Below are 15,360 nucleotides of genomic sequence, written 5' to 3'. Positions count from 1 at the left end.
ACAACTACAGTCATGCAGACTGACTGAGACTTCGCCCTGAACTGTAAAGCCAGCAGCAGCAATCCTGCTCTAGTGATCTGCGTACTCGAGGGACATTCTAACCAGAAGCTGCAGAAATAGGTATGCTGAGCTCACCAAGCAAAGCATAACAAGGACTACCATCGCCAGATACAAGACAGAGGAGTTTGAGTTCAGGAAGTTTCTCTCAGGTACTTAAAATCCTGAATTCCCTCAGGCTATTAGATTACTTTAACTCTGACGGGGTCATTTATATTCATTTTTCGATGACTGTTCATTTTTGGACACATCCTTGTAATCTATTTATTTTTCTTTCCTTTAACCTCATTATTTATCATTCTGTTCCTTAAAAAGCAACTGTGATTAGTGTGTAAGGACTGTGAGTCGTGTGGGTAAGCTGCAAACGAAATGCTTGTGTTTGGGTTTAATAAAGTTATCTCAATCAGAAACAAAATACCAGCCCATGCTCTCTCTGAAACACACGTAGCCACAAACAAAGTCTAAATCACTGGGAATTGTGGGAATTGTGGGAATGTGAGCGAAGTTTGGGTCTGGGTACCTTTATCTTGGGAAGTCCCGCGCTGTTTAGAGACTGTGTTGACGAGGAGGCGGAGATGAGCCCGGAGCCACTGGCAGAGCTCAAGTCACTGCCGAATGACAGCGAGGAGCCCAGGCCAGAGGTGGAGGACATGGACCCGGATCCTGAACCCGAGGACAGTGAGCTCTGCCTGAGTTTACTCTGGCTCTGCCCCTCCCTCTGCTTCCTGCCCAGTGGAGGCGGCTGCAGCTTGAACTTGAAGGGGGACATGTGCGGCGGCTCCTCACCAAGGTGAAGTGGATGATGCATGGGGTGGGAATGTGGGTGAGGGTGAGCAGAGTGAGGATGCGGGTGGTGGTGGGTCGGGTGACCCAGAGGTGGATGGTGGTGCCGGTCTCCTCCCCTCTCGCCTCCCCCCACAGTCGAGGCTCTCTCCGCCCTCTCGGCCGCTCCTCTCTCTGCAGTCAGACCGGCCTTGTCGGGCCGGTGGGGCTGGGGGATGACGATGTTGGGGTACTGGAGGAAAGCTCTGGGGCTGAGGCCATAGTTGTACACCGACTGGGTGTGGGCCTGCAGGTAGCGCTTCATGTCCTCTGGGTTAAAGGAGAAGTGAGAGCCTAACATGGGTGATAGGGTGGGCGAGGGAGTGTAGGGGAGGTGAGATGTGGGGGTCATGGAGAGTGCCGGAGACAAAGGTGGAGCTAGAAGGCTTGCTCCTCCTGGGCCTGGCAGGGGGGACGCAGGGAAGGGGGACAGGGGCTCTGGGTGGATGCGGTGTGCTGCCGGGCCACGGGAGCCTGGATGCCCTGCAGGGTTACCCGGCCCTCCGTACATGCGGAACAGGGCTTCATGAGAAGCCAAACGGGGGTGGATGATGCTCCGGTAGCCTCCTCCACCACCACCTGGCCCTCCTCCACCTCCTCCACTCACAACTCTCTCCCCCCTCTCCTCTCCTGCTCCCGTGTTACCCTCCTCGATCTCAGAATTGGCTGAAGTGCCGTCGCTGCAGTCGCTGACAGAGCCGCGGGCCATTCGTCGGGCCACGGAGCTGAACATGCCGCCGGGGCTGCGCAGGTCCTCGTTAGGGGAGAGGACTTCAGATGGGGTGGAAGGAGGGAAGCGGAAGTGGGTCCCTGCACCGGTGGGGACAGGAGGGGCACTCTGAGGAACGCTACTTCCTGTAGATGTAAAAGGCAAGAGAGAGAAGATAAGAAAAAGAGTAAAAAAGATGGGCAGAGTACAGAGAAATGAATTGCAGTGCTCTCTTGTATAATCCCATGTAGTCATGCCATCCTATTGTGGGATTAGGAGATATTTACACACGCACACACAGATGAGGCTTACCAGTGGAGCTCATATCAATGAAGGGGTAGTTGACCAAAACCAGTTTGTTGAAGTTAAACTTGTAGGTGAACCTTTTCCCTTTGGTCTTATGAAGGATCCTCTTGTTGTAGTAATATCTGTAAAACAGAAGGAGAAAACTAAAATCAAACACAGCATACAAAACATTTCATTCCAAAATAAGCTCCTCGTGTTTAAAACACTATTTTGTGCTTCTGATCTTTAAGGCCATGTCAGATGAGCTTGCACAGTCAAGCACACACTTTAATAAGCGAGTCTTTCATGCCCCCCCCCCCCTCATCATGACAGATATTAGAGAGTGTTGCATGACATTTGCACAAAGCAGACACAGAAAGGAGGAGGAGGAGGATGGGATGGGAAGAAAAAAGGATGAGGATACACTGAGCTGAGGAACAGCACTGTGAAGTTGTGCGTCAGGATAAGAAAATAATTAAAAGATCAGCAGCCAGCGTAAGCAGCGCTGGGCTGTTCTGAATCTGCATTTAACAGGTGTGCATGCAGGGCAGCATTTGTGTTTAACCCTTTAAAGCCCGAACCATGACATAATTGCCAAAAATGTAAAGTTTTTAAAAATGGAGTATCTATTGCCTCTTATGACAAATTTGAAGAAAAGACAAGAAAAACGACTAGAACAAAAAGAAAGCAAACAAAACGTTCTTAGTCAAGAGAAAAGTAAGAGCACCAAGAAGAAGCATGTTTACACTGAGGGCAACTTGAACTCCTGACCTTACGCTCTAAAAAACAGATCTCCAGATGGATGGATTTTTTCCCCACCCCTAGTGAATAAAGTTACTTTTTGCGAGTTGTTATCATGTCTAAATAGAAGAAACAGCTCTCACCAAAATGCTTGGTGAGAGCTGGTGTGTCTGGACTTTTATTGTACTCGGAAACAATGTCAACATCTGTCCAGCTACGTTTCAGTTTCTGCCGCTGAGATAATCCTGCTGCTTCAACAGTCTTTGCTGGCAATCAAAAAAAAAGGTCAGGTATTATGAAAAAAGCATCTTTTAAGTTCAGATGTGGTTAGATGAGTGGTCTCTCTCTCACACACACGCACATACACACACATACACAACTCATTCTCATCTTTCATTTTTGCTGGTGGACCTATCTCTTTATATAACAGCAAAGCAAAGCCACCAATAATTCAGCCCATCTTTATCTGTTTATGTAATGGCCATTCTCTCAGTTTTTTTCATGCTTTTTCTCTCTCCCATGGCTCCTGCCTACAGTACAAGGCTCGATTTTTATTAACCTTTGTCCAGCTACAGCTCTTTATGTAACATCTCTCTGCTTTCTTCCTCGGATCCACACTCACTTTATGTAACCTCTAGATCCCTGGCTGACAACCCTCACACACCGAGGGAAACCGAGCGAAAGAAAGAGGAGGAGAAAGAAAAAAAAAACCCCTGATGTGTTGATCCGTCAGGGTGGGAGGGGCGAAGAAAACAAGCCAGATCACCAAAACTACCACCTGTCCTTCTCACCACTATCCCTGGTGATTAAACACAGGATTTAACCACACTGCCCTTTTCTCCTGTCTGCATGCCTACCTGCTTTTATAGTGCTAGACTAGCCGCTTTCTCTTCCTCCATCATGTCACATGATAAGTGATGAGTGCTGGCAAAGATAGGGGCTTCAGGGTATGTAGGTAATGTTGAGTTAATCAGAGCCCAGTGACTATCATTACACTGAATGGTAGTTATCGAGACGGCGCTGTGTGCCGGTGTCTGTTGCCCTTCACCCCCTCTTATTATGCTTATTACTCAGACTTGTTGGACCGTTTTTTACTCTGGGAACAGACTATTGCTCTTTTTCACTTGTTCTCCCCTCCTCCTTCTTCCTTTATCCTACCGATACCCCCCTGTCTCCCTCTTTCTCTCATCAATCCGCCTCCCCCCTCTTTATCCTGCCCTCTCCACTCATCCCCTGAGGCAGTGGGAGAGAGGAGAGAGAGAGAGAGAGAGGAGAGAGAGAGAGAGAGAGAGAGGGAGAGGGAGAAAAGAGACAAGACAAGCCAGCACTGTTGAAAACATTGTTTACGCCAGGCACAAAGCAGCATGTAATTTCTGCTCTAGGGGAGACACTCACAAGGGCCGGGAAGGAGGGGGAACGAGGGGGGACGGACGGACAGAGACAGGCGGGCAGGAAGTGAAGCAGAATTAAAACCACAACAGGCTTGTGATTGAATTAGCTGATGATAGAAAAGTCAATGAGGTGTGCTGCGGCCTACATAGGGTCCAATATAAATACAGAGAAAACAAACAAAGTCGCATGCATCTAAAATACACTCAGCAGCAAGGACATAAAACCTCGAATGTGAATGACAAACGTTTATTGATAGTGAAGATGACAGACGAACGATAGGTGAGGGAGGCCACTGCGGTTTTGGGGAAGGGCTGGTGGATCATGCTGATATCTATGAGAGGATGGCAACAAATAGAAACAAAAGGAAAGGACCAGGGTCGTATAAGTATGACAATAAGTGAAGTGTTTGGTTCCCCCTCCTAATGTCAGATAAACTATGTTCAGTATGGAGTGAGGGGAGGAAGACAGCACAAAAGACACAATGTGGAAAAGAGCCAGAGATTAATAATAACTAATGATTAAATGCAGAGTGGTGTATCAACACAGTGAAAAGAGATGAGTTAAGAAGAACATTCATCAGCATGGGAAGCCCCCAGCAGCCTCGGCTTATTGAAGCATATTTTTGACAGTTTATCAAAGAAGTCTATCTGCTGTATGTTCACCTAGGTATGTAAGAAACATCTAGGCAAAACTGTTACTGAACAGAGGTGGTGGCATGGGACATCAACGATCAGTCTCAAAATCTCTTCCCAGGCAATTCAACCCTGGCTCACAGTCACTGAGGTCACAATCATGTGACCTTAATGACTCACATGATGGCAGGGTGGGTCAATGACGCTCAGGACCACCTACAAAGTGACAACATCATTAGAGTTTAAATACCTGGGACTCACCATCAGCTTTTATGACTGACAGTGCCTTTCAGATGAGAACGCCTTTAGACTAGTTGGGTCATTTCATCATAAATAATCATGGGTCTTCTGCTCGACCGTCTCCAATTTGCCTAAAAATGTCATAGTCCTAAGATTGGCTGTATAACCAACCAAATAACTCTAACTTTAACCAACTAAGTTTTGCTACCTAAACGTAACCATTGAGTGGATGTTAAAGTTAAGTGCACGAGTTCTGGGCTGTTAACTGTTGCAGGTCTGTTAAACGTGGCCGAGGCCGCAGGAGGAGCTGTGATCGAAGATTCATCATCTGCAGAAGTGATTACACCACCAGAGGGAGGAGGACTTCGCAGTCATGAGTTTTTTGAGTCATTTAAGATGCTGAAATGTGAAATCTAAGGTTTTATTCTTCACTGTGTTTGTGCTACTAACAAAAAGGTATGACTTCATTCATTGTGCTACGATGTGACTTAGACCTAAATATAAAAAATGTCACAAACATTGTTACACCTGAGCTCACAAGCTGTGGTTTTGATGCAGCTCTATCAAATGTCACATTTATTTCTTTAAAATTACTTTTGGACTTCTTATTAATACATCCTGACTTAGAGAACATTTTTGCTTTGTCCACGTTCTTTATTATGCTCATAATAAACTGGGCATAACAGTCAAATCCTCGAGAAGTTTGCCTCTAAATAAGGATTCAAAAGGTCTTTTTCTTCCTGGAAATTATACTTTTACTACCATCTTTGCCTCCTACACATTTAAAATGGGGGATCGTTTGACTCTCCCTCTCAAGTCTCTGATGCTACAAGGGTACATAAAGCTGAAATGCAGGGTTGGAAATAGAACAACTTTCCATGTGCTCTGAATGAAGCTGCGTTTAGAGCACATGGTCACCCGGTCTTTCTCCAAGCCCACCCCCCTGCGCCGTCATACAGGCAGACAGTCTTTGAAGAGCATTTGAACTCACTTCAAAAGAGAAGAAAGAGATTCTTTGAGTGCCTGTGTTTAGCTGCCCACCGCACTTGCCTTACACGCACAAATGCATGCATGCACACACACATTTCTATTGTATCCTGTGCCATCTCATTCAGACATACTCAAACGCAGGGGTGGATGTGTGCCCCCACTCCAGCATGTATCATCCAGGAGATACAGCTTTATCCCATTCCCTGTTCTACCAAAAGAGTAGATTGAACAATCAGTGCGAGCATGGATTTAGGCAAAGCCTTCGGGGAAACAGAGGGGGAGGCTTTCTATCAACTCACTTGTTACTGCGAGTGATTCTAGGCCAGGGATTATGGCTGCGATTACACAGACGTGCTGGGGTCCAAAACATTATGATCAAAGCATGGAAACACACACCGGAGTGCAGCAACTAAATAGCAATGAACGGACAGATAAATTTCAGAAACCCGTGCTCGAGACCATGTTTTTACAAAGCAACCCTTTCCAGGTCCTTTTGGGGGATCCTGAGGTGTTCACAGGTCAGATGAGATGTATAATCTCTCTAAAGGGTCCTGGGTCTCTTCCCAGTTTGGTTTGCCTGGAAAACCTCTAGAAAGAAGCACCCAAATATCTAACCTATGGAGGAATCTCGTTGGGACCTCTTGTATTTAGGAGCTTATTATTTTGGACATTCCCAAAATCTCATGACCAGAGGTTAGGGGTGGAACTTTCTTTGTATCATTTATCCAAGCACTGATTTTCCTTAATGCTTAAATTCAGGTTTGCAGCAAGGCTGGAGCCTATTCCAGCTGTCACTGGGTAAGAAGCAGGCACACCCTGCCCAGGTCGCATCATAGACTGAGACAATCAGTCACACCTACAGTTAAGTTAGAATCACTAATTAGCCTAATAGTGCATTCCAGATGTAGTCGGAAGCCCCAGTTCGAGATTGGGTGTATTTTGATACCACCACCATCTCCAAACTCAGAAGATATCTTATTTGTCTTACATAAAAACTCATTAACACGTGTATTGGATGAGTACAAATACCCACATGCATCGTATTGCAAATGCAAAAAGTTGAATTGCCTTAAAAGGTTAAGGCAGTAATCTGTGATTAAATATAAAGTATTGCACGTTTAGGTTGGGCTAAAGACCTGTCCACTATTCCCACTTTTTCCATAAATTATTATTATGATATCTGTATAAAATCTTTTCCACTATCTCTCCATATGCACACACAAATGTCAGCACTAAAAATGAAATGAATCACCCGCTCACGTGCACGTGTGTCTGCACAGGCTGTGCCTTGCCATTGTTGGGCTGTAAATAGGAGCTGACTGTGACAGGAAGTTGGGATTACAATGCTCCCCATGCGTCCCATGTTTATTTTCTGCCTCTTTCGTCAGTGTTGGCTGTTACACACAAACACACACACACACCCCAGCTAGATCTTCCTCTACACATATGCACACATACACACACACCAGCTGCTCACACTCAGGTGTGTACAAATTACAGAGATAAAAAGTCCTTTGTGTGGGAGCCACATTTGACAAGTGTTTACTGACTCAAAAAAAGGAAATTAAATGCGTTTGCGTTGGTTGGGTGGTGGTGTGATGAGCATATACATGGCATATACATGGTGTGTGTCGGTGTGTGAAGAGGAAGATCGTGTCAGGGTCCGATCAGGCCGGTCAAATGCTCGGCGGGTACAATATATGTATTCGAGCACACTCTGGTGTGTGCGTGCTTTCCACCCTCATAGAAAACAGAGGCCTCATTCAGTGGGGACAAAGGCATACACACAGTGCTCATGTATGCTAAACACATACATGCTGCAGATTGAGACAATGGAAAGACAATGCACATATGTTGAACACTAAGTGATACAGTGGTACTGTCGCTGGGTGCTCCCTCTGCACTTTCTCTCTGGCCCTGGGAGTTTCCACACAAAGCAGTGCAACAGTTAAAGACCTTCTGACCTACAAACAGGCCCAGCCAGCTGAGTGAGTAACAGGGTGTGCATAGGCAGCAATATTTCCTGCAGCCAGCTGTTTACATGTGGTCATCAGGTTACACTTCGTGAGCGCCAATCATAACCTGTTTTACTGCTGATTTTTTTTTTTTTTTAATTACTACTGTATTTCAGGAAAAGGTAGGCCAAGAAACACAAACATGGTGCCAGCTTGGCCTAGTTCAGCTGGATTACAGAAAAATAAGAATCATAAATAGTTGGTTTATTATACTTTTAAAAAGAAGAATGTTGCTTTTTATACTAAGTGGATTTACTTGAAGTTTAATCAGTTGATTACACTAAATAAATGTGGACATTGACTTTTATGGTGGGCCAAAAGGAAAGGCAAATTTAGACCATTATTGCAAAGCTGCATGTGGGACAGTAATCACTTTAGAGCAGTTGTCTGCTTTCAATAATTGATGGTAGTTAAAATTGTCATTGTAAATAAAATATGATTAATTGCCCCCAAAGTAACCAAAAACAGCGTATTGTGTGTCAGACTCACTGCCTCAGCTTCCTCATCCTTCTAGTTAGAAGGGTTTTATCTCGCTACTGTATGCGTTTGTCTGATTACAGGAGTGGTTTCAGGGAGTCGGACTGCTGCAACTCCACCGCACTGCTAGCTTTCAGTTTCAGCGACTGTTTTGTTCCAGCACTTGTTTTTGCTACTTGAACAATTTTCTAACTTTGTCTGCTCTCCTCTGCTCCAGTTTTTGGCCTGCCTGGCCCCCGCCTCTGAACCACTCCTGCTCCAACTGTGTTCTCCATAGTCACCACCTCACTTAACTACTCCACTCTGGATTAATTATCCTCCCTGCTCCGACAATTCCACCTAGCTCAGCCATTCCTAGGACTTCCACCTCAACTCAGTTAAGATTGCGTCAACCACAGATCAGTAATCTCTATCTGCCAACCACTGGTTCCCTCCCTCTCAGTTAGTGCTTACTTCCACACATTTATAAATAAATCCTCATAAAAAATGTGAAGTCGTGTTTTCTAGTTCGGTCCCCATGTTAAGTGCATGTTCTCATGTAATTTTAGCCTACAATAAAACAATTGTTGTTCTATTTATGCACACTTCTGCAGTGGCAGCCTTTCAGCTGTGGTGTCCCATCACAATTAAATAAATGTTGGCAATGAAGCAAGCGCTTAAAACATGTGTTCCAGCATCCATGCTTGGCCGAGAGTCTGCACAATGGTGCGTTTGTGCATCTGAATGCACATATGCGCCGTGTTGGTAATCTTTACCAGCTGTGCATGGCAATACCGCTGACCTCTGACCATTAACGCTGGCTGCTGACTGGCAGGCAGGGGACCTGGAGGTTTCAAGGAGCTGGGACCTCTTAGCGTGATTGCACTCATTAAGCCAAAACTCTGCAATGAATGATTGGCAAAAGGCTTAATTTGCCCTAAGTTACTTCATGACAGCAAAGAGTGGTGCAAGGACTAGGAGGAAGGTTTAAGTCATGGTCTTTTCATCAGTGGAAATCTTTATTTCTCCAGCCTATTGACTTATTTCTCATGATTAAGTTGGAGCTGAGGATTATAGATTGCGCCCGTTCTTTCATTCATTAACTCCACCTGAAATGTCAGGCAGTACTGATCTTAACGGTTGAGACTGAAGATCTAAAAAAAGAGCGACAGCCTGAATTTGTTTTTCTCTTTTGATTTGATTCGGTGCAAAAGAACGGATTCATTATCAAATTAAAAAACAGGACAGTCTAACATCTTTAACGTCTACACGCACATTTCCACGCACATAAACACACACTCGCGCAGTGTGAGCGTAATCCTCTCAACAGGAGTGGGAATTTCACAGTGGTCGTGGGAGCGGGAGGCCAGGATGACGCATGGGCCGAGGCTGCGTCCCATCGACGGAAAGCCAACACACATACACTCAAGTCCGCACACAATACATTGGTCCTGATTAAGGGAATTTCCACCATGTGCACGGCAGACAGGAAAGAACAAGATCACTGAGGAAAAAATAATAATTACACAGTCCAAAGTGATAAAATGAACACTTCAAAACAAGCCCGCCTTTTAAATGTGTGTGCATGTGTGTGTAGGCTAACTGCCACATGTCGACTGTGGTCTCCATTATTAGCAGACTCCAGGTTTTCTCCACATGAAGGACGCGAGGTGGCCTGTTTTCCAACAGTTTACTCCATATGGGGACTGTTACCATGCACACATGCCTGTTTTATAACTTCATCAGTCTTCAGTGCCACTAATCCTGTTGCCACATTACTATTAATATGTCTTGAGAGGCTTCATTTCGAGCACTGAAGGAGCTCCGGTGTCAAATCAGGTGACAACGCAAAGGTGCATGTTTGTTTGTGTGTGTGTTGTTTTGTTGACTGTCCTTATCGCTATAAGCCAGCTCACTTTAGAGGGAGACGACCTGGCTGCTGGAAGCTGGATGAGGACACAGGAGTGAACTTCCCCAAACAGGAGTGAACTCCTGTGTGGGGACCTTGTTGATAATCAGGCTCTAAGTCTGGTCCATCAGAGGGCACTAAGACCCACTATATATAAGCACTTAGTGGAGCTTGAGTTTCAAATCTGTTACAGCAGCAGAGGATGGACGTGCTATAAATACAGAGCCTGACCAGAAATATCCCCATCCACGTTCTTTTTTTCTCCCTAATTCAGGATTTCTAAATCCAGATTGCAAGTCTGAATGTTTGTATGCGCACATAAGAAGTCCATGTTAATTCCCTCTGTCCCCAGAGGATACCATCTGTAGAAGTTATCTTAATCTCAGCAGTGTAAATGAGCGTGCATAAGCCTTCCCAGCTCTAAATTAAGCAATTCAAAGCATTTCCCTCCTTTAATGGCCTATGTGGCTTTCTTTAAAGTGCTTAGCTTAATCTTGGCTCTGTTTGGCAGTACACAACAAGACACAGTGAATGAGATACAGTGCTTACAGCGAGCAGCTGAGAAGAGCCCCTTGGGGTATGTGATCCCTGTAATACTCAGCTCTGAATATGCTGAAAGTTGTTGTTAACATGTAACTTCTATAGGTTTTTCATCTATCCATCAATACTGTGAACTAAAGTCTATTTATAAAAGCCAAATAAACACAATGAAAAGCAGCTGCTCTGTGGCTCAGATTTGATTTGTTTTATGGGGTTATTTGGTCTTAATGCCATTTCCTTTACCGACAAGCCCAACTTGATTAACCTAAGACGTAGGAAACACAATTCAAAAATAATAAGTGAGTTTATTCATAATAAACTCAACCAATCATTCGACGGGCAATTTCAAATACACCCCAAATCTTCACAAAAAGCCACACTGGAAGTAATCCACAGGTACAAATCAGATGATAAAGTCAGTACTTGACATTAAAGGATCACTGGTGTTAACTGAAATTAATAATCAACAACCACAGGAAACTCCTTCATAGTTAAATTTGCTCAGGTCAGTGGCATTTAAAGCCAATGAGGTCACCAAATACACCCTCAAAAAAACAAAGTCTGCACATGCCAAATTTCCCCTGAGGATTCTAATGTGTCCGCTGTGAGGTCATTACATCACACTAAATAAAAACCAAAAGCATTTTAGTTTACTAAAATAAAAATATAAACCAGACTTTAAGAAAAATGCTGTTCAAGCTGTGGCCAGAAATTCTCCTTCTTTGCTTGGAGCAACCTGGACAAGTTCATGCCTCTCCTTTTTTAGTTTTTTCTTTTCTTTCAGTATATTAAAATTACTAAAAGCAAAACATTAAATTGAGAAAATTATAAACTGACAAGAATGAAAAGATAACTCTACAAGCAGGCTGGCTGTGTCCCGAATGAATGATAGGCTGGAGCAAAGTTGTTAAACCCAGTGCTGCTGAGGGGTTACTGTAGCGCTCTCCACTGCACACTTTGTTTGTCAAAGCTGGAACAGCTGTTTGGCACGGGCCTAGGTGTAGCCCTCAGTGCTTTAAGCCTCAGACACACCACTGCAGATGCAAGAAGGAAAAGATTCTGCCTTTCTAAAATTAGTTAATATATGCCAATGAATACTAAAGATAATTTGTACGGTTCTTGTTTTGACAGTCCTTTTGTTTTAGCAACTTTACTTTTATATGTGAAAATAACTGTTTACGGTAACAGTATATTTCTCAGTCATCATACCTCAGAGCCCTGCTCAGTTTATCGTAGTTCATTTGGGGTTTGCACTTCCTGGCCCCCCAGAGTCGAGCCACTTCATCTGGATCCTTGATGACAAACTCGCCATAGTCCCCCTGCCAGGCGATGACATCATGATACTCCTCTTTCCTGAGCAGCTCCAGGATGAAGTGCCACAGCTGGATCTGTCTGGAACCAGGGCTTGACTCGGGCTTGTAAGCCCATTCTGGGAAGGCAAACCCTGTAATACAGAGATAAAGAGAGTGGGGATATTAGTGTTGGGTGGAGGGGGGTCATTCGAGCCTTGCCAAGAACAGTGAATGGTGATGTAGAGAGCGCGGGTCGTATTCATAAATTATAGTAAAAAGACATCTTTTTGGATGAACTGAAGTGCACCCGGATGACTCGCCTTTTGTCTCTGTAGGGAAATACACGCTATAGAAAACTAGTTTAAAGGAAGGCAATAGAAAAGACTAAGATATGATTACAGTTATGAGTCAGGAGCAGTTTCAGGTGACTGCGCTAACAGGGAAAAGAAGATTACAGGTGTCTGGCCAAGTATAGATCACATACAACAGTGCAGCTTAGTACAGAGTGCACTGCTCTCATTCATACTGTCCTCACTACTCTCCAAGTCCTCCCTGTATTTCCAGCAAGAAAAAACATAAGATAAACTGCAGGGCTTTTTTCTAAAAAATACTTTCTCTTTTATTGGGCAGTTAGACCCTGTGAGAAGTAAAAGTTAGACCTGGGAAAAATACGTAAGTGGACAGAAAAGTCAAAAACACCAGCAAGAGAAGAAAAGAGTAAAACAGACGAGATGAAGCACAAACACACGCTGCCATTTTTACATTTGTGACTTATTCTAATAATCAACACCTCACACCAACCTAATGGAAATTTCTGAAATCTCAAAGATGTTTTCTAACCACACCGGAAGAAATTTTAACAAAGGTCTAAGATGTTTCTATAAGATTCGTTTACACCAGTTACATTTTATTCACTTTAACTGTTTAGATGACTGTCCTGATGACACAAAGCACACCTAATTTTGATAACAGTAGAGGTAATAACACACGTCATGGATCTATATCTCCAGAGCCTCACAAGACACCATTTTTAGTGGCTACCATTTGCACCAGATGAAGATAAACTGCTAGTTTGTGGCTAGTTATCAAATCCAATTGTTGAGGAAAATAGAGAATTTATCAGTACGGCTTCAGGCTAGGTTTTAATGCTGCTGGCTTACAGGTTTGTTTGATCTGCATCTAGACTCAAAATAAAGCTTTATTTTTTGTTATCAAAGTAGGCTAAGTTTAGCCTAATTAATAGCTTAACATTGCCTAAATGTGCAAACAGAAGTTTTCACTTTAAACTTTTTCACTTTAAGTGAAACCCATTGGCTATTAGTAATCTTGATAGTCTAATGTACGTTCATCATTGTGTCACAGTCATTATAAGGCTCACATATGTTTTGCAGCCAACCCCTGAACTAATGCATGTGCGATGAAACTAAAAAGCAAGGATGTGAGAAGAGAAGCAACCTAAACCTCTTCAGCACTCTGATCCATATTTTCTTGCTACATGACTGACTACATGACTGGCTCTTATTAGTAATCGGTGCATGCATGCCTCGACCTGCTCAACCCCAGCATGCCCCCTGTAACTTTAATTGTCTTAATCTGTACCGTCTGAAGCTTTGGCATAAAACGCATTCCTCTGCTGTGATTAGGTCACAATTTCACCAGAGTGGCTCTTTACAGGAAACACACACGCACACTGAAACTACAACACTGAAAGCTGCAGCGTTAGTGGGCTTCATGGAACAGTTAGGCACACGAAAAACCTTTCCACCTCTCCTCCACCTCTTTCCTCTCATGCTGTCACTCTTTCCTCTGACTGTAGCAAAACAACATGGCCAGTCATCTCCCCTGCCTATCCCTCCATCTCTCTCTCTCTCTCTCCACCCTCGGCACGAAGGAAATGCAGAGCAAGAGACAGGCAGAATGAGACTGTGGGCGTGGGTATATGACTGTTTGCATGAGCATGTGTGCGCCCAAATGTACGAGTTTGAAAGAGTTTTTGTGCCAGCGCGCGTGTGTGTGTTTTTGAAAATGTTTGTGCAAGTCTCCCACTAACATTCTGTCGCCTGGGTGGTCAAGAGAATGTGACACGACTGAGCAAAACAGACTATCGCACTGTAATATTTAGCCACACGTATCCTGGACTGAACTTTTATTTTATCAACAATTATCATCGGAGCTCTGACAGACGCTCCGGTGAGGAGGTTGTCTCGCTGAAGAAATAGCATCCACCCTGCTAAAGTGTCATTATGCGGGACATTTAATGCCTTTCGATCCTGCCGATATAGTCTGTGTGATTTTTTTGTGTGTTCTGCAAACGGCACAAGTGTCAGATTACTCCGAAAAAATAGCCGAGCAAAAGGACCTGCATGTAACATCATGCAATGCCATGAAAAGGCTGCTGTATGTTTACTCTATATTATGCTTTCAGTCCACTGCGTTGCCACATGTGACACAGTGGATTAAATTAAGAAGCGTTTCTCATAATTTATCTGATGGAAGAATGCTGTAACTACCATAGATATTGCCCTAATAAAACTATTAACCCTAGAGTTAAATCAATACCTTTCTGGCAGTAATGAGGGTTTATTACATGGATATTATTTTACAAGGGACACGGGGGTCAGTGGTGCCAGCAGCCATAATCATCCTGCATGCACTGTGCATTTATTTAAATGCAATCCTAACAACACAAGCTCCTGTATATGGATCTTAATACCCGATTAACGTGTTTGAGACTCATGTTTGGCTTCATCCTCCTTTGGCAAGCTGATAAACAGCTGAGAAATGAGCAAATGAAAAAAACGTATTTCATTTTTTTAGCACTTTGAAAAAAGACTTACTCCATGGTGTAGTAATTCGAGACTGGGAGGAGGCACAAACGCAGCCTCAAAACTAAAACCAGTTAGTTTCAGGGGGTCACCAGCTAGTGTACTCCTAGTGTTGGTCACCAAGCATAGATGAATGGGTGGGCTTTGTCAGGAAGTACATCTGGCATAAAAATGTGTGCCAAATCAAAACACGTGCATCCATCCACTATGGTGATCCACTGCAAATAAGGGAGCAGCTGAAAGTTTCTTGCCTTTTGAAAGCAGACAGCAAATTATCCAAAGCATTGAAGACTCTGCTGAGAATCCATAAAAAGTAGTGGTGCCATCATTACGATGAGTGCTGAGAACCACAGAAGCTGCTGTTAGTGACCTCTGCCCATATCTACTATTAGTGCTGAGCCTCCCTCAGCAGTTTATGATGCTTGAATACATAGATCAGGAGTGTGATGACTGAC

General features: G+C 43.9%; 1 protein-coding gene across 2 annotated transcripts in view; it reads right to left on the bottom strand.

Moving 5' to 3' along the window:
- erfl3 (Ets2 repressor factor like 3) overlaps window positions 1-15,360 on the bottom strand; it is a 62,395-nt gene that overhangs the window by 5,231 nt on the left and 41,804 nt on the right. The window contains exons 2-4 of one of the 2 annotated variants that reach the window (XM_040030200.1): window positions 11,998-12,232; window positions 1,901-2,016; window positions 578-1,734 (exon numbers count right to left, since the gene is read on the bottom strand). In XM_040030200.1, the coding sequence (XP_039886134.1) occupies window positions 578-1,734; window positions 1,901-2,016; window positions 11,998-12,232 (1,508 nt within the window). Of the gene's footprint in view, window positions 1-577; window positions 1,735-1,900; window positions 2,017-11,997; window positions 12,238-15,360 lie in introns of both variants that reach the window. The other variant, XM_040030199.1, reaches the window with a different exon arrangement.

This window comes from Simochromis diagramma, unplaced genomic scaffold (assembly GCF_900408965.1).
Source record: "Simochromis diagramma unplaced genomic scaffold, fSimDia1.1 OVJJ01000361.1, whole genome shotgun sequence".
In the NCBI taxonomy this organism is placed as follows: domain Eukaryota; kingdom Metazoa; phylum Chordata; class Actinopteri; order Cichliformes; family Cichlidae; genus Simochromis; species Simochromis diagramma.
This window is presented reverse-complemented; position numbering and strand designations above follow the sequence as displayed.